The 25,759-nt window shown below is 44.3% G+C and overlaps 4 protein-coding genes and 2 non-coding genes across 6 annotated transcripts; 4 read left to right on the top strand and 2 right to left on the bottom strand.

Annotated features, from left to right (window-relative positions):
- The first annotated feature begins 1,784 nt into the window (after positions 1–1,784).
- On the top strand, positions 1,785–3,271 carry LOC117141236. The gene is made up of 3 exons (XM_033304599.1): positions 1,785–1,988; positions 2,047–2,238; positions 2,287–3,271. The coding sequence occupies exons 1-3, from the start codon at positions 1,785–1,787 to the stop codon at positions 2,971–2,973; spliced, it is 1,083 nt and encodes a 360-aa protein (XP_033160490.1). The 3' UTR covers positions 2,974–3,271.
- A 1,135-nt stretch (positions 3,272–4,406) lies between these two features.
- Positions 4,407–5,663, top strand: LOC117139378 (the record flags this gene model as incomplete). The annotated part of the gene is made up of 1 exon (XM_033301636.1): positions 4,407–5,663. A coding segment is annotated over one exon (927 nt), but the record flags the coding sequence as incomplete, so codon positions are not given.
- A 5,155-nt stretch (positions 5,664–10,818) lies between these two features.
- Trnae-cuc lies at positions 10,819–10,890 on the top strand. The gene has a single exon. It is a non-coding gene; the product is annotated as a tRNA-Glu (tRNA).
- A 5,219-nt stretch (positions 10,891–16,109) lies between these two features.
- Trnal-cag lies at positions 16,110–16,192 on the bottom strand. Its single transcript has one exon. It is a non-coding gene; the product is annotated as a tRNA-Leu (tRNA).
- Positions 16,193–21,447: 5,255 nt separating this feature from the next.
- On the bottom strand, positions 21,448–22,596 carry LOC117141676. Its single transcript, XM_033305272.1, has one exon. The coding sequence runs from the start codon at positions 22,505–22,507 to the stop codon at positions 21,917–21,919; it is 591 nt and encodes a 196-aa protein (XP_033161163.1). The 5' UTR covers positions 22,508–22,596; the 3' UTR covers positions 21,448–21,916.
- On the top strand, positions 22,566–23,112 carry LOC117141677. Its single transcript, XM_033305273.1, has one exon. It carries the CDS (start codon positions 22,631–22,633, stop codon positions 22,919–22,921), a length of 291 nt encoding a protein of 96 aa, XP_033161164.1. The 5' UTR covers positions 22,566–22,630; the 3' UTR covers positions 22,922–23,112.
- The last annotated feature ends 2,647 nt before the right edge of the window (positions 23,113–25,759 follow it).

Here is a 25,759-nt window from a genome sequence, read left to right as displayed (position 1 = left end):
CATTGTCACCGCCTTCGTTCCCTTTTTCCGGTTGGTGCCACATCATTTGCATTTGGCTGTAGTGGCTACTCAACAGCGCGTGGATCTGTTTGGTGTCGGTTGCAGTTGCTCCTTTCAGTCCATGCCGCCAACTTCCACTTTACACATGTGCAGCAGATACAAAAACTCAAGAGGCGTGGGCGTCACTAGAATCCGCATGCTTAAGGGTTAAGTGATCCTAATCAGGAGAGTACTTCCTGGTACCTGTTATGTACATCTCAACGAATCTTGTATACCCTTTTATATACCCTCAAATTATAAACTATATGAACTATATAAGATTAAGATAATAATAAAATATTTCCATGGTTACATGTTATAATTGATTAGGTCTCGTATGCATTTGTTCTAAAAGGGCTATGCGTTCTATGCTTTAAGTTCTTGCGATTTTTTGGAGCAAAGTCTATTAGCTTCGACCAACCTAGATTCTTCACATCAGGTCAAGTGTTCGGGGTTTCCATGAAATTCAGTTGCATGGGAAATGTACGCTCGGACTTTCCACAAAATAATTTCTCCTTGCTGCATTAGATTGGCAGGTTCATGACACCACGTGGGCAACACAGCAACACTTGGCGACAGCGAGACAACATCGGGTTTTGGCCAAGTTGGTGCAACGGCAACAGGTTGCTGCTGTGCCCGATATCAAATTTCAAGTTCGGTTGGCCAATTGGCGTTCGAAACGAAAAAGAGTGAAGAGAAAGAGATGCCAAATCAAAAGAAACGCCTTGTTGAAAAGCCAAGCCACCTAGTCTCTAACTTGCGTCTACATTCTGGCAATCAAATGAGCTGAGAGTCTATAAGAAGGCGGTGAAACTAAACGTTTGCAGTCTGCGGAATACCTTTGTTACCGATTTGAGTTTTAATTTGTATTCCAACACTAAACATTCTTAAGGGAACTTATCTCTAAAACCGACGATTACGTGTATCCTTTTCCGAAAGAGCGGGGGATAGATTTTGGAAGAGAGTTGGGTTGGATTGGATTCTTCAATCCGTGTAATTGGATATACGATGAGTAGCAGAACTCGGGAGATTTGTAACTAAGAACAATGTTTTATGCTTTCGAAAATGGCATATTTCCCCTTTTTGTAAGATTCGGTCAATAAATGGAAGTATTGTTTTGTAGCTTTGACCTGTTAGATAGTTTCCTCTCAGTCCACGAGTAACGTAACTGACAGCCTCAGCGATCAAGTAAGTATATCTTTTCTCCTTCTTCATTTGTAGGATATAGGTTACACCTCAGCAAAGACTGTTGCATGCCACAAAAGAGACGTTTTCATCAGAGCAAACCATCACATGGGAGGTTGCCGGCAAGTGGAACTTATCATTTATAAAGAAGAACGGCAGGGCAGCAAACGCAGCGAACTTAATGGACTGTAATTACGCCTGGCAGTTGAACTGGGAGCTGGAGTTGCTTGTCTGCCGAACGCTACAGAAAATGAAGACCTAAATTTGCGTGTGCGAAATTTACGACGTGTTTACGATGCCTCAAATTATTGGTTGCACTAATGCGTTACAGAAACGCGAAGTTAATTTCCGCTCTCTGTGCTCCAGGACTGGTTATCACGATCTCAGCCCCGGGGTGGCACCCCTTTCTACTTCAATGAAAGAAAGGAAGGAGACTCTGAGCCGACTGTCAGAGCAAAAGATTTCGAGTCAAGTATTTCAGCAGGAACTAACATATTTAAAATTTGCAGTGATAGGTTTCTACTTATCCAAGCATTGGTAATTTGGAAATTTTCGGTTAAATGGAACTGGAACGGGAACTGCCCACCGACGATGCCTCCGTGGAGTTGGATGAACCCGAACCGTGGGGTGATGTGAGATCGTCTGATAGCCAGCTTACCCTGAAGCAGAGTGAGAGCCAAGAGACGATAAGACCATCTGGGTATGAGTTAGCTGATCCTTCCGAGCTTAGCTCGTACGACATTCACCTGGGTCTTCTAGTAGAGGTTAGTAGAGTATGGCCACCACGGACGCTCGGTAGTTAATAAAAGTCTGTCCCCGCAGAAGGGTTTAATTGACATTAACTCATTGGACAAGTCCTCGAACGAGGACCCTGCAGACTATGCGGACTATCGGGGTCTTTTGTCCATGTCGGCGGATCGTGGTGGAATTGCTGAGATAGTCAAAGAAATGCGAAACGAATTCATGGACAAGCTGACCTCCAAGGCTAAGAGCTTCAAGGAAATCCTGATTAAGGTAAGAGTTTCTGGCAGCCTTTCATATTCCTCAGTGCTTCGCTTTCAGAAAGGCCTAATGGAGCCAAAGGACGAAAATCCTGTTATGAAGAATGATGACTCTAAGAAGAAAGCAAAGCCCGAAGACGAGTCCCAGATTCCTGATCGTAAGAACAGCGCGGGAAAACCTAAAAATACATCTCTGGGAGAAGGCGACGTCAGACGAAATGGTGAAATCGCCCTGCTCATCAATGAAATCAATCAGTTCACTTCTGGCATGGAGAAAGATCCGGACACTGCGGACTGGGCTCATTTCCGGGCCAACCTGCTGAAGATACATAAGTACTATGTGAGTGCCAATGAGCCGGAAGAAAGAGGCCAAGAACAACCAATCAGCAAAATCGGCGCTGTCGGCGTTTCAGAACCATCAGAAGACGTCAGCGAACCGATGAAAGTCCTCAGCAGTCGGGCCCAGGACCTCCGTAAAAATATCCGGGGTCTCGAGTGCAAGATGCTTACCCTGGACCACTCCGTTGATATCTTTAGCGACAAGTTCAATCGTAGCCTGGTCACTAAAGAGCACGTGGAGCGGGAAATGGTGGCGATTGCACAGGTGCGCGATAAAATCGGACGACGTCTAAATCAGATGGAAGAGGAATTTCGCAGGGCCAGGGAGGATTTATTTGATCGGGGCAGGAACCCAAAAAACCAAAGCTATATTGCTTCTTCAATGAATAATCCTGATTGTGGAGCTTGATTGATATGGTTTTTATGATAGTTGGCTATTGATTATTGCCATTAAATAGGACTAAAAACTTTTCGGAGTAATACTAATAATTATTATTTAAATACATAACTTTTCCGGACTGATAAGCATTTGGTATGTGAACTTAATTAGTTTCAAAGAGGCCAATAATAACATACAATTTATAACCATTCCTTGTATAAAAAAATATGAAAAAGCAGCAAATGTATATACCGACAACTTTTTTTAATGACAATAATAATGGAGCGTATTATTATATGTATTATTAGGTTTATTAAACAACAAGGAACGCTATAGTCAATTTTTTCGACTTGTTATTAGCTAGAGGGAGTACCATTTCAACATTTGTTTGGCATAGCGATAGAACCTGACACAAAAATAATAAAACGCCCTAAAACCCTATGGATTTGACAAAAAACTTTTGCCACGCCCACTATAACTACCCGCATTCTCGCATTCACACTAGCAGAGTAACGGGTATCTGATAGTCGGGGGACTCGACTAAAGTATTCTCTCTTTTGTTTACTGACGAGTCATATTATGTGAGCTTTTGAAACGAAAATTTTAATTTTTAAAATTACTAGTATAAAAATTAGTAGATAGGCAAATTTATATTAAATTTAGTATTAAAAGAGAGTTTTGTAAAAATATTGTTCGCAAAGTGGCCGAACAACCCTCAATAAGTAATGTACATAACGTTACAAGTGCTATGAATACATTTTGTTTTGAGTACCAAAAATGGATTATTTGAAAATCCTTCGAATAAGAATATTTGTAATATGATTAGTAATGACCTAGAAACCTCGTCTGGTCCACCTCTAATGCAGTCGCCATTTGATTTGTATCTGATAGTCTCAGCAGTCGATTATGGCGTAACGGGTATACTGCGAATACACGCCCACTCTAACGCCCACAAATCTGGAGAGGCATTCTAGGGATTATTCAGTCCTCTTGCGAATCCCAAAAAGTTGTGCGAAACTGTGACAAGGTGACGTTCGTATTAAATCTCGGAAAGAATCGCTTTCCTATTCGCATGTCTCCATTTCCCAGCATTTCATCAACATGATTAACCAACATAACTCAAATCTAATTATTGTAGGTATTTTTAACAAATGTATGTAAATGTAATTTTTAACAAATGTATGTAAATGTAATGTCGATTCCTTTAATCGTTAGGTGCTACGGTAGGCTCTGTTTTTAAGTTCAGTTCCAAATTTTCGTCCGTTAAGTAATTCCAACACCTTACACTTTTTCGAGGCATAAGGAGGCTGCTGCTGGGGAGTCCTTCCGGAATGTCCTTCTTATTACGCTGCCCTTTATGACGTAGTTCACAGTCGCCTTGCATTTATCGTCCATAATGTGGCGCATGCGCACCCACAACTTTGTGCGAGACATCCTAGTTTCAGAGGGTCCTCCGACGCTAACGCCGAGGTTTTACATCTTGCCCGAGGGAAACAGGTGTCACCTGGAAAATGAGGAAAATGGGCAGCGAGGAGTGTGCCAGTACCGGCGCCATATTAAGGCAGCTGGAGCAGACTGCCTTGCTGTCAGGGCGGAGCGAGTCAGTGACCTGGCTGACGCCGTCCAACTGTCTGCCGATCTGGAGCCGGCGGCTGGGCCGCAACGTGGAGGGTTGCCAGAGGCACTGCGACGCTACTCGGAGCCAGAACTTCGACGTGGAGCTGACGGGACGACTGTGGTCGCTGTGGGGCGGACTGCATCCGAGGGCTCCTTGGTTTGACGGGAAGGTGCGTGGGCGTCAAACGCTCGGATGCTGCGTGGTGGCCTGTTGTGTGGCCTGTACATTCCGCCACCTTGGCGAGTGGAGCGGAAAGCTGCTGGACGCCATCGTGGTTAACGGAGACCGCTACTACCGCGCCAGCGTGGAGCAGAGCCAGCGTTGGGACCTTCATCTGGGTGTGGACGACATGTGCAGCGAGTGCGAGTTCCAGGACCTGCGATACCTGGTGCAACTTGAGCTGGTGGCCTTCGGGCACGTCTATAGCTCCCCAGCCAGCACCGAAATGAGTTTGCTAGAGGGCCTCAACTACTTCTTCACGCGCTTTCAGTTTGGCGTCCTGGAGTGCCAGGGGCGTCGCTTCTCCTTCGGGCACAGCTCCAGCCGCGATGGTGGCTACTTCCTGTTCGACTGTTCCGCGTGGGACGAACCCCTATTCCCGGACGACATGGGCGCCTCCTACCTACTGCTGGCCAAGCAGCTGCAGATGCTACTCTACTGCGTGGTGGTCACGCTCAATGTGCGGCGCCGAAATGTCGAGTTCCGCCTTTACAACGTGGACGTGGCCCGATTGCCCGGTGATGACCGAAAATGCATTGAAGGCGAACCTTAGTTATCTCACCCATTCGAAAGTTCGTCAGGACACCAGTATTCGAATTCTGCGCGACAAATAAGAGCTACCTTAAGCATTACTTTTACTACAATCGATTTAATTAAGCCCTGCTCATTTTGTAGTAATAGCGAGCTTACGGAATAAGGTTTCGAAGGGGACCTCCGGCAACCCAAGAGATTTCTCCACGCCCCACTGTGTGTGCCCAAGCAGCCAACTGACTCAGAAAACCAGTTCCGTTTCAAAACCAAAACAAAGGAGTTTCTCGTTCTCTTTTTGCCAGTCGCGGAAAGTTAAAAATAAAACACAAATAATAAATAAAAGTAAAACCTGTCCACTACGCAAATATGCAAAACATTGCACGGAAACTGAATCAGGCTGAGAAGTACGAGAGCGAAAATAAACAAAAACAAGCAAATAAGGCAGGAATGGCACGAACTGCGGTGAGGCCAAATAAAACAAAACTGCATTCCGAAAACTCAGTCAAATGCAAAAACGCCAGTGAGGCGGCGCGCAGCACGAGACAACTCAGAACTTCTAAAAAGGGCAGCCCAACCAAGTTGAGTAGCAGAGTGAGCGAAAATCGTGCAAAACGAAATCCGGTTTCGTTTTCAACCAGCGCAGAACGGAGCGGCTCGGAAGAGGCAATGGGTGCGGGGTCGGGATCGGGATCGGGGCGTCCCTTTGTTGTGCAGCCTTTACTATGTGTGTATTTATTGCTTCGTTTTGCTTTCCGCAGATGCGGAAAATGCAGGGGAGTGGGAGTGGCAGTGGGAGTGGGAAGCAAAATCCGACTGCCAGGATGGATTGCCCGGGAGACGAACTTGAAATTTAGATTTCGAGAGCAGCCGCCAGCGATGCAGGCGTCGCAGCCGCAGCGCAGTGGGCAGTGGGCAGCGAAGAGCGCAATTCGGGGAGCTCTCTCCTGCAGGTATGCGCCCTGCAGAAGTGTTGGTGAGAGCAGGAGAGTGTGGGCTTGGAGAGTATTATCGATTTTCGTTGCTTTTCGGGCTGGCACAAAATCGCATGCGATTTCTCTGCTCTTAGTGTGAGTGTTCGTGGATGCCTTGACACACCGATACTAAGAAGTTTTCATTGAAAACGTACTAATCACAAACCATCTGCTAAACAATTCCCTATCGAAACTGAAATGTATGGAAGCCACAATCATAACTTCAAACTGCAAGCAAATGCCAAGCGACCAAAGTTCGAGGTCATTGCAACGTGGAACATTGCTCTTCCCTGGGTGTCTAAAAAAGAGCCAAGCACTAATTAGCAAACAAAGTAGAGGGAAATGGCTAAAAAGTGAAATCCGTAATTCAAACTAGAGCTGCTCTCAAAATGAGAGCAGCAGCAAAAAACCAATGCTAACTGTTGCGGGTAATGCAGTGGAGTGGGGGAGTGGGAGGAGGAGACCAGAATTGACAAAAAGGCGACTCACAGTCAGAAAAAAGGTTCAGCTAGAACCAAGGCAAAATAAAAGATATTAAACAAGGATTTTGAGAGATTCTTACTAATTTAGAAAGCGATAGATATCGATGCTATAGCAAGAAGAAATGTGATAGAGATTTGGGGCTTAGAGGTATATTTGATCCATATTTAATTTAATAACAGGAATACCAAAGAATCTGCGCCTAGAGGTACATTTTAAATAGCTTGCTAAATTTGAATAAATAAACAGCTATGAATTATAGTCTCGTATGCAATACTGTTAAGATTGTGAATAAAAATTTTTCAGGAATCAATTTTTAAATACTAAAAAAAAAGAGGAATGCGTATCTGTTACCCTTTACTCAGATAGTGGGAGTACAAGAAAGACATTTTAAAATTTGTTGGCAAATCGATAGAAACGACAAAATAATACGTCTGCGTAGCAGTTTTGAGCGGTTTGTGGGCGTTTGAGTGGGTGTGGCAACGTTCTGATGGATAGATGGGCGGGTAGAGGGATTATTAACTCGGCTAGAAAACTCGGCTCATGAACCTGATCAACAATCTTTATGCTTTATAGGGTCAGGAACGATTCCTTATACCATGTACATACTTATTAATGAATCTAGCATACACTACAATGTGTAATGATTTTTGAAATGTTTGTTTGTACTGTAATTTTAATTTCCGTGTACATCTAAAATTTATCGTATTCAGCCTTTTTCTCCTATTATAGACATGCTTGCTTCCGTTAGATCTCGCATTCCCTCGGAAGATTAGATATTTGCTCCTGATGACGCGTGGTCTCAAGCTGATCCCTGGCCGCCTTGATAAGCGTGTGTTCCCAGATGGTCGTAATGCCGTGTCTAAATAGTAAGGTGTCCAGTTTCTGGAAATGCTCAGCGATAGCATTGAGACGATTCCTAACCATGGTAAGGTTATGTATTGTCGACTCAACGCTAACTCCTGTTCCTTTCAAACGGGAAACACTAGGCTCTATTTCTTGCGGATTCATTTTTTTTGCCTGTTTTAATGAAATGCCAAAAAAGTCGGGACTTACTGGGGCTTACAAATATTTAAAAAATACAATGCTAATAATGTAGATCATTACATATTTACATTTGAATTGTGAAAAACTAGTATTAGCTTAAATTTGAAGACAAAGAGAAAACAAGGGAGAATGTTATAGGCGAGTTACCCGACTTTCAGATACCCGTACTCATCTAGTTGAAACGCGATCGGAACATTTCACTATTTTTCTGGCATATCAATAGAAAAAAAAATTTTTGAAAAGCGTGGACGTGGCTGTTATGGGCATTTTGTAGGTTTTTGAAGGGGCGTGGCCAGAGTGCTTTTGGTATACCGATAGAAATTGTCAAGACATAAAATAAAACGAAGAAAAATTAAAACATTTTTCAAACGGTTGTAGTGGGCGTGGCAAAATTGTTTGGCAAATTGATAGAAATTTACAAGAATTAAAAAAAATTAAAATTTAAAAAATTATATTATATAAAAACACTTTCCATATGTGTGCCAGTTTTGGGCGGTATGTGGGCGTTTCAGGGGGCGTGACAATATTTGGAAACAAACAGGCTCTGCGTCTATGTCTGTGGAAGCACAATCTCAACTCCTAACTGTTTTAGTTCTTGAGATCGAAGCGTTTATTAAGACATACGGTCATGGCCAGAACGACTCAGCCATTGATCCTGTACTTTAAAAGGTCGAAAACGCTTCTTTCTACGAACGAATTTAGTATACCCTTTTTCTCTACGAGTAACGGGTATAATCAGGTTACCGTAGCGAGTGGACTTCTCCAAAATTTGGTTCTTCTTTATGTAGAATTTGTCCCACAATGATCGTGTAATTATTAAAGGAGACCTTTAAAGTAGGGACTGCCCACAGATGTTTTGTATCTTTTTTATTAGTACTGGCATTTCACTTGGGTCAAAATTGTTTATTTTTTTCTTAAGTTGTGTCGTACATTAGAATGAATATGATATAATATGAATAAGACATACATTTAAAATACAAGTAAATTATGATAGGCCCTAACATATCAGAATGTAAAACGAAAAGAATTCCTTACTCATCGCTTGAAAAGGCGTTATTGCATACTATATAACTGACTGCCAACAGCTTGGATCTTAATTAGAAGCGGATATGCCCGAAGAAAATGTTATTGATCAGCTGTCTACGAAGAATTGACAAGACAGCGACCGGAGGGGTTTTTGGCGACAACATTGCAGGGTAATTAAAATTAATTTTTGCAAATATCTCGGGCATCATCGAGAAGTGAGCAGCGCCAGCCAGCCACGACTTTTTAGCGAGTTGGCTATGGAAGTGGTGGCCGAGGTCTCTACTCGGTCAGTTGGCGGCAGAGAAATCTAGTTTTCCCAGTTCGGTCCCGTAATGATAAATGGTGTCTGGTTAGCGCAGCGCCAAAAGAAAAACAAGTTCACTTGCCTGAAGACAGCCCAAAAGCCGTCTCCAGTACCCGGCCTTCTGCGGGAAAGTCTGATAATTCTGCGGGCCTGTTGGGGAGTTTGGGAGTCAAGTTGTGTGTTGTATTTCAATTAGAGTAAAGTCGTCCTATACCCCAATTAGCAACAAAGTAACTGGCAATGTGTGTTTTCGCTGGTATCATTCAAATTTATGTTATGGTCCTACACACATACCACATGCGAGCACTAGCTGCAGTTTGATCATGGATGTAGTTGGCCAATTTGTTAGAAGCTGCTTCGCCGCCAAAAGGAACTTGTTATTGTGGTGCAAAGCAGGAAAATCACTGGTAGCAGTCAACTTAGGCCCATTGCTCAAAAAAATAAAGGTTTTATCATAAACAGCTCATGAAACACGGACCAATTGAGGTTTATTTATTATAAATTGAGTGAAATATAATGAAAAGAATTAATAATTAAAAAATGAAACAAGGGATTATATTTTATATTAACTTTAATATCATGATAAAGATGAATCTTTAAAATCGTGATAGTAGTTTTCATATGATATATGCACAGTTTTAAGAATAAAACAAGAGAGAATTTCGAGTTTCCCGACTATCAGATACCCGTCACTAAGTTTGCGGGAATGCGAGCGCGAAATTTCATCGATTTTCTGGGAGAAAAATTTAAAAATTGCTTTAAGTGGGGGTGTGACCGTTTTGGGAGTTTTGTCGGTAAAAGGAGGAGCGAGGCACCAAAGACACTAGAATAATTATAAACACTAGAATTATTCTAGTGTCTTTGGTGGCACAGTGTTTTTCGTATACCGATAAAAATTGGAAAGACATGAAAAATCTAAACATTTTTCAGGAGGTTTTAGGGCGTTTAAATGTCCAAAAATGTTTTAAAAGCGAGGAAGTTTGAAGTTGACGAATCAAGTCCGAAAAATGTGAAGATTATACAGATATTTTATGTTACAAGAGCCTCGATGATGTATTAAATGGCCTGCAATCTTCGTTAGCGCCTACTGTGGAAACGGTTGCAGCTTTTCAGATGCCCCACGCCCGTGCACCCCCGCACCAGGCGACCTTTCCATGAGCTCCGTGCTGCTCTTTTAATAAATGAAAATGTTTTTAATTAATATACTTCAATATGTCGAGTGGGGCACACAGCCAGCGCCAAACAGGTTCAACCCCTCGGCGATCCGTAGCTAAATCCTACCCCCACATCACCACCCACTTCCCCTCCCCTTTGCGGCAGCCATCCTTTCTTGTGTTTCGTTGCAATTTGCTTTGCATGTGGCGCTCGGGCTTTATTGTTGTAGCGTTCAAGTCCACGGGCTACATATTCATACATACTTTATGAGCACAAAAAGATTGCGGCGTTTAAGTACGTGCATACGTATGTGCCGAAATAAGAAGTGCCTCGGTTACTACCAGAACACCCCTCATCCCCCTTTAATAACGGCACTGTTGCAAGCTGGCATTGGTATTCTTAATAACTTCTTAAACAGTGTCCGAATCTAATTCCGCGCGCACGAGTCACCCTGTGGCTGAATTTCTATTTATAGCACGGCTGAATGTGGCTCATGTTGCTAGTTTGCACATCGACCTCGCATCTCCCATATTGTCTAGTGGTTAGGATACCCGGCTCTCACCCGGGAGGCCCGGGTTCAATTCCCGGTATGGGAAGTATGAGATTCTTTTTTTGCAGCTGATGGCCACCAAATTTTTTTTTTTTTCAAAGACTTCAACAATGCCCAGAATACCATCTCACATTTTTGCTATGTAATTAAGCTTTCGGCATTTCGTCCACTGCCTGCCATATGTCATACATGCATCAATGTCCATTTCGTCTATATCCATATTCCATATCCATATTCATCTGCTGCTTGTCGGTTGGTCCGTCCGAAAGTCGGGCTGCCTGCCTCGGAGCTTCTGCCGGTTTCTGTCATCTGATGAATGATTTCCCGAATGAGCTTCATCACCAACTCTCGATGGCCATCGGCAATGGGAAGAAGCGCAATGATATGGCCAGAAGTTGAGGAGTGGGCATGTTGACGGGCTCTGCCGCGTCCATTGATTGCTTTAGATGCAGCACAGCACTCCCTCCCCGAAGTGCGCTCCGCGTGCATTGATTAATCAGTGTATGAAAAGTGTGGGCCTGGAGAAAAGTTTTCGGATGCCATATCGACGCAGCCACGTGTATTTCCCCATTAGGCCTCGGCACTCCCAAAGAGCACCCTTTGAGGACCGACCGCAAACTTCAGCACAGAAATGGCCATTCATTTGCAATTTTAATCGAGGGGGACGTGGCCGCGAACAAGGCATTGCCATATTATTTAAAAATGCACAATTCTCTTGTTGCGGATATTGCACCTGACTGTGCACGCAGGATGTGTTCATGCTGCATGCATGTCCAGGGGACGTGCATCCCAAATTGGCAATCGTCTGTGTGCGGTTGAATTGCTGACAACACATCGAACAAGGTCCATCCAACATGCACCGTGCACCGTGCCCCATCCACCATCCACCCTCCACTCCCAAGTCTCCACATCCGCCAGAGTGGGTGGTTGGATGCAGCTGACAACCGGCTTCCAACTTCATTAGACGTTTTTCCGAGCCCCCGCCTTATCGCGGGCCGGGGAGAGGCGTCTCCTCCGGGGAGCATATGCCCGGCATCAGGAGGAGCGCTTGTCGGCCGAACCCTTTTGGGTGCATTCAAGGATGAGGCTCTGGCCGTGGATCAGGCCTCGGTCTGTTGCATCCACAATGCACAGTGCTGGGGAGTGGGCCGAAGGGGTTGGTTTTATGTCCATGCACATTTGCATTTTTTATGTTTACTCCATATATGTATGCATGCTGAAGTGGGGAGGTGGTCGTACATACATATACATATGTATGTACGTATGTAAGTATGTGTGTGCACGGCAACATGGGGATGCCTGCTATCTATCCCTCTCGCACTTTGAGCTCTGCACTCATGCCGCCTCTTTTCCGCAACGAAAATCGATAGCAACGAAATTTAAAATGCACTCAACTGTTTCCTTTGTTTTGTTTGCTCTTCCTGCTGAATCCAGCCTGCTGCAGTACGCAAGCCAGGTTTGTATGCATGCACGTGGAGTCGAGTCCTTTATCGCCCTCGAAGGGGTATCTCGGATGAGATAACGGACACAGCCAGGCACTTGCATTTGAAATGCTCTAATTCAAAACGGAGAGGGATATATATATATATCCTTAATCTTAAATACCAGTATCTGATGCTCGTCAACATATTGTCTGCAGGTTATTCTCGGTTTGAATTTTGATATGTATTGATGGTAATATAGCTATCATTGTACATATAATTTTATAATATTATGTAAGAATCATGAATGCCCTTGACCTACCACAACATTAACAAATAAATTTAATTTTAAATTTCTCTTAAGTTAAGTCACCCGCCAAACCACTTAGTTATTGTGCTCTCGGACAGATTTTAAATAAACAAACGCACGCTACAACAATAAAAAAAAAAATGAAAAAATGAATCATTTAATGGCCTTTTTATTTTACATCGATTGTTAACTGTATTAAATCTAATATTTAGGGTTCTAAAACTATCAAGCTGAACAACACTCGGTCTACAAATTTCAGTAAAAGCGGACAGCTAAGCGGTAAAATGCCTACAAATATCCCAGCCTAAATTATTTATTTGCAATACATTTTCAGTATATCTTTCTATTCAACAAAGGACTTCTTGACGAGCTGATGATCGCACATTTAATATCCAATTTCTGACATAACATTTAATGACAACAATGATTTTGTACTAGACTTCATAAATGCACTTCCTAAAGTATATTAATCCGACAGGCTTCAATAAGAATTTGACGTTTGGACAGTAAACATTTTGGGAATGCGTGTCGGATTTCTATATTTTATATATCAAGAGTTTGCGAATATGAACAATATGGTCAACAAACTTGCAATGACCTTATGTCTATAGAATCTTTATGTTTAATCTTAACTCTCCAGCTTTAACAATTCTTTAGCTCGATCTTGAGATCCATACGGACATGGTCAGAATTTCAACGAATTTGGTCCGGTTTGACGGCTTTAGGGCGTTAGAGTGGGCGTTGCAAAAATTATTTTTGCAAATCGAAAGAAATTTACAAGACTAATATAAATGTGAAAAACGTCAACACATTTTTCAAAATAATTGGCGTGACAGTCTATAGAATCTGTATGGTTAATCTCAACCTTCTACCTTATATAGTTCCTGAGATCTCGACGTTCACACTGATTGACGGACATGGCCAGATCGAATCGGCTATTGATCCTGATCAAGAATATATATTCTTTATATGGTCGGAAACACTGCCTTCTGCCTGTTACATACACTAGTGGGCATAAGTATTTAGACACCATTAGCTTGCAACTGCCGGGCTATGCTTTTCATAGTATAGTCAAATAAAAAAGTAAACTATTGATGTTAAAACAAAGAGTGTCATTACAGTTACACGTGAGAGGTATGTTTTGCTTTTTACCTTTTCAATTTTCCTTCTGATGATAAGAAAGCTAGACAGACAACGATTTGGGCGGTGGCAAAAGTATTTAGACATCACATTTAATTAGTTCGCATTGATCTGTTGTTCGAAGAATATTTTTGACTTTTTTTTAATCATTTAAACATTTGCTCTTGATAACGTGTTACTACCTTTTTTATTTTATTCATAAATTTGTTAAACATGGGGAAAATAAAGGAACTGAGCGAATTTATAAAAAATGAAATAATAATTAAGTATAACTCTGGTATTTCGGTACAAAATATCATTGATTTATACAAAATTCCACGGGCAACGGTGTATTACCAAATAAATAAATATAAATAAAATCGCACAACCAAAAACGTTGCGATGGGTATATTTTATTGACGATTAAGCAAAATGTTCTACAAACTCCCCGATCGGCTGCCAAAGAATTAAAAGAAGGAGCAGAAATCGATATCAGTGAAAGAAAAGTTCGCAGACTTCTTAAGGAAGCCGATTTTGGAACATATTTTAGCAAAGTTATACCACTAATAACTCCACGAAATAAGTTAAAGCGCCTCGACTTTGCCAAAAAATATGGAACAATGCATCATTCTGGAACAATGTTTTATATGTATATACATTTGTATATATTTATATTTTATATAAATATATATATATTTTTTATTAATTTGTCATAATTTTTTAGTCTACGTTTTTTTTCAATTTATAACATTTAAATAATTTGTCCAAATACTTATGCCACTGCTAATTTGTAAAAAAGTAATTTTTGTTAAATTAACAATGAAGTTATCCATATGTTTATGTTACCTAATTTAACTACGATAGTCTACCTAAAATTATTAAACAATTTTCTTTAAGTAAACACTGAGTTACAAACAAATATATTGAATATATTTCTTGTCCAAATACTTATGCCCACTAGTGTACTTTTCAATGATCTACGAGTAACGGGTATAAATATAATAAATAAAATAAAGAATCAAGAACTTTTACTCTACAATTAAGGGGTATAAGTAAATAACACTATACGATTATACAATTACTATCCGATACGTGGTATACAAATACAACTTTGCATATTAAAATAAACCTTTTAAAGACGATAGTATTTGGAGAAATTGGTTGGCAGGATGAGTACCTGCTTATATTCGTTTTGTAATTTTGTGGACGAAGAGAAAAGCAGCGGGATCTACAAACTATAAGAACTTAAAATAAAAACCTTCTTCCACGGGGAAGACATATCATGAATACATAACAGACGCTAGAATAATAAAATAAAAATAATAATAAAATAATAATAGAATTATTCTAGTGTCTTTGGATAAGGTGTGTCTGGACAAGAAAACGAATTGCCTCTCGAGTTGTAAAGTAGCAATTGTCATTCTTCAATTGATTTAGAGAATTCCAAAAATGATCTTAGATTTCTGGACGGAATACATCTCTGTTAAGTTCATTGTGTATCTTAACTGAAATTTATCCAGACAGAAGGACAGTAAATTTGGTGGGTTACTCACTCGTCGATAATCCAATTACGGGGTCATATTATCCATTAGCTATCAGGCACTGCTCATCGAGGTGCAGTGCGATTGCAGCCAATTGGCTTCGCTGCCAGGCTGCAGCTGCAGTGCTGGGAGTGGCAATAGATGCTGGCGACTAACGAACAATTAATTGAATATAACATTCAATTATTTTTAAAAAGCATTGAATCGCCAAACAAAGGTCTGGTTCGGTCCTGCGGGTGTGCTGAGGATGAGGGTGTGGGTCCGCTGGTGGCCGTAAACTGCATTGCATAAACACCGTACTCTACATATGTACTACATAGCTGGGTGCACGTACCTTTCTATGTACAAGGCCCTGCATATGCTCCACCATGTCCGCGGCTATCCCTCCCACTCGTGCGCTGCCTGACCTGTACATGACGCACTTTAAGCCTACAGCCAGGACCCATTCCGCCCCTGGTCCACCGCCCCAGTGGCTGTCTCTGTCGCTCTCGCAGGCCCAGCCTCTTCCCAGGCACTTCCCCCGCACTGCCGCCCAGCGAGAGGAGGTGGGACGGCGGAGTATTAATGAAAATTTCGTACATCGAATTCGCATCATTAAAAAACGAAGGCTCGAAAATCGCATATGTGTTGCCGGGGGTTTTTAAGGGTTGAAAGTGGTTTGTTTAATAAAAACATTTGGAAAAGCTGTATAAAAATCAATTCGGTCTGTGGGCTCTTTTTTGCTGTGGCGGCAACAATGCGTGTATATAAAGGGCAGCAAAAAGCGGCCATGTAAAATGTATTTTTGTTGCATTATTTCGACCGGAGCAGCGACGATATGCGTTGAAAATACATTAACCAAGACCAAATAAAACCACGCAAGCCAAAAAAATCTTGTCAGAAGTGGGATTCGAACCCACGCCTACAGAGTAGACTGCGACCTGAACGCAGCGCCTTAGACCACTCGGCCATCCTGACACCTGAATTTTGGGATCCCAGTGACCGTTATCGACAGCGTGATCACTCGCCTTTTTCGGGAAAATTAATGTGGTCGTACGGAAAACGATAAATAAATTCCATTATATTTTTACTTAGATAAATTACTCATATACTTGTAGCCAAGTTTGTTTTCGAACAGAAAAATGTCCCATCTTCGCATTATGCTTTTAAATACGGAAGAGATTCTATTCGGAATCGATAAACGATGCTCAAATGCAGCCAAACAGCCAGTTGCGTATGTGCAATTAGCCAATAAGCGGAATATGTTATCCCTTAATGCGGCACTTCGAGGACCCTACATTGCAAATACAATTATGGGTATTTACTCAATTATTGTAGCTGCCATGATTGGACAACTCGTTAATCATATATTGCAACACAATGTGGCTGGGGATGGCAAAACAGCAACCACTTATAATAATTCACCCCACCATCGATTAATCGAACCCCGCCACATTTAATTATTGTGTAGACATGAATCGCAATATATGTATATGTACATAGGTACTTCCGGCTTATGTACTACCAGGGCTAGGATCCTCGGATGAGCTTTTTACTAATATCCCATTTTTAACCCGAGTACATAGCCCACGCACTTATACAGAAACAGCTCATTTACCAGCCATATATATACTCGTATGCGAGTCGCACTTCCGAGAGGCGGCGGAGTGGGCGGTACTGGTTTGGGCTACGCAACATGACAATAAATAGCATAAAATGGCAAAAAATTCGAAATAAAAGTGCTGTACAACGCGGCAGAAAACAACGAGCGCGGATATAATGCGTTGCTGCTGATGGGCGGTTGCAGATGGCCCGCCCCCTTGGGGTTGCATTTTGGTTGGTCGGCGGGTCTGCGTGGCTGCAGCTGAAAAAACGGGCAAAAATTAATAATAAATTGTATTATAATTTCTTTTTTATGGCGGACTGGGCGGGTTGCAGTGAAAAGTCCCCTACGAATATCACATTTATAGGGAGAAATCGGCAAACGCGAAAAATTAGGTATTGACTATAGGTACAATAATATTTATTAATTTATTATTATCATCCTTATCATATATATTCATATTCATCATTATCACTATCTAGATGAATCTGTGTATGAATTAATCTGTATATAGCCAGACTCACGTAAAGCTTGTGATAACTAGAATGATAACTAGAACATGTTCATCGGAGATCAATGCTCAGCCAGGCTCGGATGATCCTGTAGGACATCCATTGATGAGCTAACTGCAGGTCCAGCTCAAACTGTGAATGATAAGCGCCGAGTGAAAAAGTAATGAATACACTTTTTGTGTGCAAACGCACCTAAAAAAGAATTAAAAACGGAGCAGCGAATGAAATGGCAGGCGGAGAGGCGGTAGGAGATCGGCATCGCGGAATCCACCGGACAATGGTTGGGCCCACTGGATCTGTGGAGGGGGTGCGGCTGGGAAAAGGGACTGGGGGTGGAATGCATTAATGCACTGCTGCTGCTGCTGCTGGCGCAGTCCACGCAGGCTGCAGTGGCTGATTATGTTGATGACGATGCGCAAACATCAAAATAATCGAATAAATTAAAACGCCCGAGAAGGGAAGCACACAAAACTCAATCGACACCCAGTGGGCGGTGGGCGGTGGCAAATAAGCCGGGGTGGTCGCAATTCGCATTAATGGGGTTGCTAATTATTGACGTTTGCGGCCCGAGCCCCGTTCCCGGATTCCCTGATTTCCGTTCGCCAAGCGCCAAGCGCCAAGCCCCAAACCCCGAACCCCATCCACCATTCCGGCCCACTTTTGTGGCTTGGCGCCCAGTGTGTCGACGACTCTCATAATGAGTTTTTTCTGGCTGCATTTTTGTTGCCGGGGCTGCGACAAATGCGGCTGTGCGTCGAGTCTGGGCAAAATCAGTTTCGAAAATGCTTTGTCAACAGCAACACACATTCAAAATTTTCGGTTTAGTCGCATAAGTTTTATTTTGCCTGAGTTAGTAGCACTTTACAACTTTGGCTCGCCACTTGATTCTGTGTTGGAAAATTCTCCTGATTTCCTGCCAAAAGGGAAAGTCCCCCCAACATGAGTGAGTGTGCGAGTGTGGATGTGTGTGCGTGTGTGTCTGCGCGCCAGTGGGTGTCCAGTCTAAATCTAAGCGCATCCAGCGAGCAGCCCCCAAAAGCCCAGTGAGCAGCGTCCGCCCCACCGGAGGGGGATGTGTGTTGTGTTTTGATGTAAATTATGCAAATACTACCCGTGTTTCAGCCCTAAACCGCAGAGGGTGCCCCTCCACCGCCCACCGCCTGCCTGCCTATTGCTCTATTACGCTGGCGTCGGCGTTGTCGCTGTTGTTGTCGTTGTCGTTGCGGCTGGTGCTTGCGGTTTTGTTTTTGCCGCTAGTTAGCTGCGCTGGCCGACGCATCTGATTAACAAAATTAGTTTAGAAAACTCCGCTCTCGCGTTCGAAACAAACAAATATTGTTCGCTTTTTCGACAAAAAATAAAATGATTGCGAGTTATTCTTAGTCTTAGTGTCGGGATGACCTAAACAGAAGTGTTTGCCGTCGCTTTTATTTTCGGATTACTGGAAGTGCAAAACGAAATATTAAGCCATGGTATATATACGACCAATAAGTCCTTAGCTTTGAATAAGTGCAAAAAACTTGTAATCGATGTGTAACTTCAGGAGTGAACTTCTCGCATTGGAAGCTACTTTGGAATTTACTGTGGCTTTCCCACCAGGAAGAGTGTTTAATCCTTAGGCCTGTTAATGGTTTCAAGTGCCAGAAAAGTTTGATACACTACAATGTATCTTTAAATCGCGACTGGCGAAACGGAAGTTGCTGCATCCTTTGAAAGTCCTTGAAAGTTCGCTTCAATTTTCATTAGGACTGTGTGCTGCTTGCTCGCCTGTGTTCCCGACCTCGAGGAGTTTTGTTAACCCTTTTGTGATCTATTTTCTAGCTGCGGCATCGGGCATCGTTTCTGTGTCGCGAGAAGAAGAGGCGACTCCCGACGCGACGAAGACTGTTCTTGAATGAAAGTCAAAGTAAAAACGGCCAAACGGCAAAACGGCAAAACAACAAAAACCTAAACAAAATACAAAACGACACACGAAGCGAAAGGCGCGTGGGTCGGAGGGGTCGCAGGGGGCTGACAGCTAAAAAGCGCGCCGGAGAGCGCCAAACTTTGATAAGGCTAAAGCAAAACAAAACGGAGGGCTTGTGGGCAAAAACGGGGGCCTGTCGCCGGGAAAAACAAACAAGAAGCGCGATCCGTTCGGCTTTCCGTCCCAAGAAGACCAAAAAGGACTACAAGGCGACGAGGAATGGAGCGCGAGAATGAGAGCAACTCGAGGGGGCGGATGGCAGTGGGCGGAACTGGGCGGGGGACTGCTCAGGTGCCTTACCGGGTTGAATGCACGCCAAGCCAGAGCGAGACGGCCGATTGTCGTTGCATTCTCGCGACATTGCCGCTCTCTCCCTTCCTCTTCCTCTTCCTCTCACTCTCTCTCTCTCCTTGCGCATGCGCAAAGTTTCGAATCCATTGATGCGGTGAGGGGGGAGGGGGAAAGGGCAGGCGGGGGTCGTATGTAATGAGGGGGCCGCGGGGGTGTGGTGGCTGTTGCTTCCAGGTGCAATTTATTTATTTATTTCGATTCATTTCCGCTTTTGTGTGGGACTAAATGAAAACTCATTTCCCTTTGATGTGTGCTCCGCTCCTCATTCACTTTTCCTCGGACTCTGGCCGAGCGAGATGGCCATAGCCAGCCGAGGCGGAGAGAGCGAGAGGGACCGACTGGTCGTCGCTCCCTATTGCTCTCTCTGTTTTTGGGTGCTGCTGCGCGATAATGAAAAAGTGTAATGCACCAAAAAGTGACATAAGGCTGTAAATTAAGCAACAACAACGACAGCGACAACGGGCTTAAACTCTGCCCTGTACATATGTGCCGTGATATACTTGCATACATAAAAATGTGTGCGGTACATAGGTGGGGAAATATATGTGCATATAATCGGTTATTTACAGTTATCTGCATATCCTGTCGAGAGCCAGCCACTGCCGTGGGTGGTGGTTGGCATTGGGTGGCGTTGGGTGGCATTGGGTGGTACCAGCTTTTATCCCTGGGCAGCCTACGTCCGAACGAAGCTTTTTGGGTCCAACTCCTTTATGATTTCCCATCAAATTACGTCTTTTCACTGCGAATTACAAAAATGGTAATTGCGCGTCTATGTATGTGCCCACATCCCCATCCGGCTTTTATTGAATTCCTGTCCCGGCTAATCGACGGTTTTTGTCAGGAGATCTGCTTAGGGACGCAGAATAAAATGTCCCCTAACGTGTCTCGTATATATTTTCTTTAGTCATAGATTAAAAGGTTTGACGAAGTTAGTTTCTTTTAGATAAATCCTTTTCGCAACCAGATACTGAATGAATTTAAATAATTACTCTTGAGAATACCAAAGTGTACTATAAATATTTAAGCACCTTCTTAGAATAGTCTCTAATACTACATTTTATTGAATTATTTTAATTAGCGCCTATGGTGTCAACTGTACTTGCACAACTATGTCTAATTGAGAAAGTATGCCTGGTCCGATCAAATAACCCATCTTTAGTAATACCTAACACACAATAGGAGATGTGACTGCCCCACAGATGCAAAATACTTGCTAATGCTAATTTAGAAGGCCACGAGGGAAACCCCACCGTCTGCTCTGCCTGCCAAATTCATTTTTATTGGGTTCTATTGCTCTTGTTGCTCTTTCTGTTGGCTCTGGGGGCATATGCTTCGCGGGGAGCGGGCCGGCACAAATTTACATAGCCAAAGTCGACAAAGTCACAAAAAACAACAGCGACCGAAACCGGCTTGCCAGCTCACACACGAACAAAACTCACCCACATATGCAGTCCCAACACAAGATAACAGAGCCAACAACAAAAACAGCCGAATACAACAGAAACCGGCTTTTTGTGTGACCTAATATTTGAGCTAACTACTTTGCCGAAAGGCGAACAGAATTCGCACTGGCGAGTGCTCCATGAAGTGAGTTCACTATTCGCTCGCGATAAGATTAGAGCATATCATAGGGGGTGGGGCGGAAAGGGCACTTATCGCCAGATAGGCCGCAAAAACACAGAGCTGTCGGCGTGGCAATATCTTAGCCAGTTCCACAAGGAGGCAACAAAAACACGGGGCTTTGGCCGCGTGCTCTTCCATTGTCCCGACGTGGGACCCTGCGAGATGTACATACATACATACATACACCAGTTGCCAGTTGCCGGAGCAACAACTATTTGATGTTTGCTTTTATTTGGATTATGTATACGCCGTGTGTGACTTTGCGATGGTGATGACGCTGATGAGGTACCGTAGTGCCAGAGGGGGAGGTCGAACTCGAAATCGGAATCTGAGTGCGAACGTGAATGTGAATGTGAATTTGAATCTGAATCTGAATCTAAATCGCGGAGGGAGAGTGGAAGCTTTCAGCGTTTGCTCGCATTGGACTTTTTGCACCGGCAAAAAAACTAAGCAGCCGGCAAATGTTTTTGTGCACACTCTCCGACCGCCCTGGCTCCCCCGCCCCTTTCCGACTCGGGTTCGGACTCTCTCTGCACTTGACGTGCCCTCTCGCCAGTGTGCTCTAGTGTTTTACATTGTTGTCGTTAGTATTGGCGCCAAACGAGAGTACCAATTGTCGGCATTGCGGCGTTGCCATACTTCACGGCTTAGATGGGGAGGTTGGCTCGCTTTGTGAAAGAACCTGGTGGCGCGGAAGGCAGCTGAGATCTTCCCAAAGACTCCATTCGTCCATCCGTCCGCACTAGATCGCTCCCCCCCTTGCACTCCACGTACTCCACGTAACGCACATATCCTTCGCAGTCGCACTCGTCGAATTCTTCGTCTTCCTCGGAGTCCACGTCCAGTTGTCCGCCCGCCATTAGAGCCAGCTCGAAGTTGCCCTGTCTCCGCCGACTGTGCATGTCCAGAAAAATTTCTCCGTCCGATCCGATTTCCACGTCACTGTCCTCATAGAGGTAGTCGTCCTCACTTAGCACATCCAGATGCACGAGGCCGCCACACATAGTGAGATGGGAAATACTACAGGAAAGGTTCGTGTTTTTGGCAGAGGTCCTGATCGTTGCATCCCGGCCAGGTCCAGCGCTCTGAGTCGTATTCCTTCCTGGCAGGTGTCGCGGTCTGAAGATGGGAGTCCGCCTATACAGCTTCAGCAGGAGCGTGAGGGCCTTGTTCCTCGCCATGAGCAGCAGCTGCCCCATCCACGGCTGCTTGCGACTGATCAGAAAAGAGGCTCTCATAGCCGGACTAGTTTACTGGAACAGTGTTTCGTGTTTTTCTGTATAATTCAAAGTTTTAGCTCCCTGAGTTGTCAAGTGAACGTCTCACTTAAATACAGTGTAGTAAATCAGTTGAGAAACACGATGAGTAAATCCAAATCTGAGATGTTTAGCTCCTCGGACCATAGTAGCAAGGAGAAAGTCGCTCAGGTAGCTGACCTAAGGCTTTGCGGAAAGCCAAGCTATGTCGTGTGCCGAGGCAAAACGTCCCCGGACCTTGCGGAAGTCGATAGTACGACCGACCTCGGACAGCCGAACGACGTTGCTCTCCGGCAAGATGTTCAAGACATTATGAAGCACCAACAGAATATAATCAAACTGGTGGATGGCGTGTACAGTGACATCGCTGGTTCGAAGGATACGAGGATTGGCTAAGAGAACTAGGTAGCCATCAAGTGGTGTGGGCTTTATCAAAAATTCCCAGTTAAGCTTAAATTGATCAGAGGGACTCTCGCAATCCAAGCTTCCTTCATCCATTCCAGCCAATGCATTTGAGTACCCGCAACATTTGTTGTTTTACTGCGATTCAATTGGCATTATCATTTTGTTTTTAATAAATATTTATAAGTGAACACTTTTGTTTGTCTACTGATAGCACCGGCTAGGACGGAGGCCTCACTGCCCAAGCGCAAAAACAGCGGCGGCTGATTAAGCCAGCGCAGCCGATAGAGATAAGTTTATATATAGCATTTGGCATATGTTTCCTAACTCAACCGACCATCGAATACAAGCTTTTCACAAAAACCCAACCATTATCCTTTGATATTTTGTAGCTAGCTTTGGACACTGCTCCAATTGTCATAATAAGAATTCTAAAATACTTTAAGGGATCGTATTGAAGCGAAAATGTATTTACCGCATTTAATCTAATTGTTTAAATGTGTATGAATGAGAACCAAACCCTTTGACCAGGCGCTACGTTTCAAGGCAGTGTTAAGTACCTAGTTCAGGTGTCCCGAGTTCGCTGTTAGGGCTTTAAGTTCGAGACTTAAATTTGGCGCGTCAAAGCCCTGCTTCCTCCACCGACGCTGGTGGCTGCGACTGATTTACCCACTTCTAAGCTCGGCCAGTTTCCAAATCGTAACACTTTCACGCGCTGCCGCCAAAAGCAACCACATCGCCAGACGGCCAGCCGAGGGATTCACGCAGGAGGAGGGTTAGGCCAAGCCCCCCTGGGGGCTAGACGCGCCCCTTGCCCACCCACGGCCGGGCATACCCCTTGCGGAAACCCAGAAAGGGGCAACAAAACCTCAGCTGCAAAGGCACGCGACGCAAGGCCGCAGTCGCAGCGACGCGCGCGTCGACCGCGGGACTCATGTGAGTCGCGAGACACGAGTGCCTGTGGGCTCAGATGTAGATACACCACATCTATATCCAGATCCACACATGCCTCCCCGTTAAGTTGCTTTTTGCGAACTTTTTGCCGTCGCTGTGGATGCTTTTTGTTGTTTGCTCTGCCCCCTCCTCTCGTCCCTCGCTATGTCTGTCTCTCACACACACACGGGCAGAGTCTTGAGTAGCGCTCTCGCAGCACTTGTTTCTCTCGCAGGGCGGCTCTCTGGGGGCTGGGGTGTGGGCGGGTGGTGGCTTATGGTTATGGGATGGGGCGCAGTTCTCGTTCTCGTCGTCTCTTTGCGTTCGCTTCGTTCGATTTTCGCTACGCTGTTGTTGTCCGAGCGAGAGTCCGTAAAAAGCTTTGTGCGCCAACCTCCTCGCACCGCCACCGCGTCAGTCCCCTACCCGCTGAAGAAAATTTATTCAGTTTCTTTTTGACTCTCTCAGCTCTCGCGGCTCCTGATGCTGCCGACGGCGACGCCGGCTGCGACCGCGACTGCGACTGCGGCTTGGCCATCGCCGCTTTCATGGGTTCTTGAGCGTATGCAAAAGATTTTTGCACATATTCATCTTTTTGGCCGTTTTCGGTGCGTTTCGCGGAGCTCTGCGGCTCTTGGAGTGTTCGCGCGAATTTCCAGCATTTTTGCGCGCCCAAAGAAATCGTATTTCCCGTGTTTCTGTTCTGGCTCTGGGTCTCTGACCGAATCTTTGCGATATGGGTGAAACCCAGCGTCCGGGGGATGGTCGTTTCTAAATTCCTCGACTTAGAATTCGGATATAATACGGCATAAAGAGGCATCTATAACTTTGGAGTTCCTTACTTTCTTCAGTCTGAAGAACGGAGACTTAAAAAGAACACAACTCGTAGGCTCCATAACATCAACTTCTGTCGTGACATATAGTGGTTCGAGCTACGAAAGTTTGACTGTACACGCTTTTCGTGGCTCGCAGAGATTGCGAGTCCAATCTGCGTGTGGTTCTGTGAGATCTAAAGTGCGCGGAAAGCTTTGCGTAGGACCATTCTCATCTGAAGTGAAGTGAATAGTGCTTAAGCGAGCAACATTGTCAGTTGGAGTTGCTGCTCTAACCATTGTGTTTGCTCCTAGAAAGTTGCAGTAATCTGCCAAATGCACTGCAACACCCTTCCACACACTCGCTATCTGACGCATCTGCGGATATTGTCTCTCCCCGATGCGGTTCACCAATTCCTGTCCAACTATTCGGAACTTTGTGTTTCAGTGCTGGGCGGGTGGAATTGGCGGTGCCGGCGGTCGAACCACTTACCCGCAGTGCTTCATGGCAAAAAGCGAACTCTGTGTACTCGTGTGGGCTGTATCGCTACCCATTAATCTGCCCCGCACACAGTGCAGTCGCCTAACTTTTATTTAACTGGCCTGTGTACCTGGCGTTGCCGCAGCTTTCTCGGCTGTGTTGTTGTCTGCATAAGATCGTATCGCAGTTGCCTGTTTTGCTTAGTTTGATGGAGTTTGCTTTGTTTTCCGCACCCGATTTCATCGTCTGGCGGCGTTTTGAACTTGAAAATTTTGTTGTTCGCTTAGTTTTCCCGTATTTTCAGCTTTCCGGCGTTGTCCTTGCGCCCTCTCTCCGGTTCTCTCCGCGCGGCTCTCTTTGAGCTCCTCTCCGATGTTTAGACAATGCGTGGTGCCCCCATACAAAACACTGGTGCCTAGAGTTAGAAATAGGGGAGCACTAGATGGGTGGGGGTGTTTGTGCGTGGGTGTTTGTGCGTGCCAATAGATTTGTTTTTATCTGTGCCATGTGTTGATTGTGTTTGGGCAACATCCAGAGGAAGCAACTCAGAGCCAAGAACCTGCTGGCACGATTAACTTAGTTTTCTTTGGCTGCACTGCAAAATAG

Source organism: Drosophila mauritiana, chromosome 3L (genome assembly GCF_004382145.1).
Source record: "Drosophila mauritiana strain mau12 chromosome 3L, ASM438214v1, whole genome shotgun sequence".
In the NCBI taxonomy this organism is placed as follows: domain Eukaryota; kingdom Metazoa; phylum Arthropoda; class Insecta; order Diptera; family Drosophilidae; genus Drosophila; species Drosophila mauritiana.
Note: the sequence above shows the minus strand (reverse complement) of the source record. Positions and strands in the feature narration are given on the sequence as shown.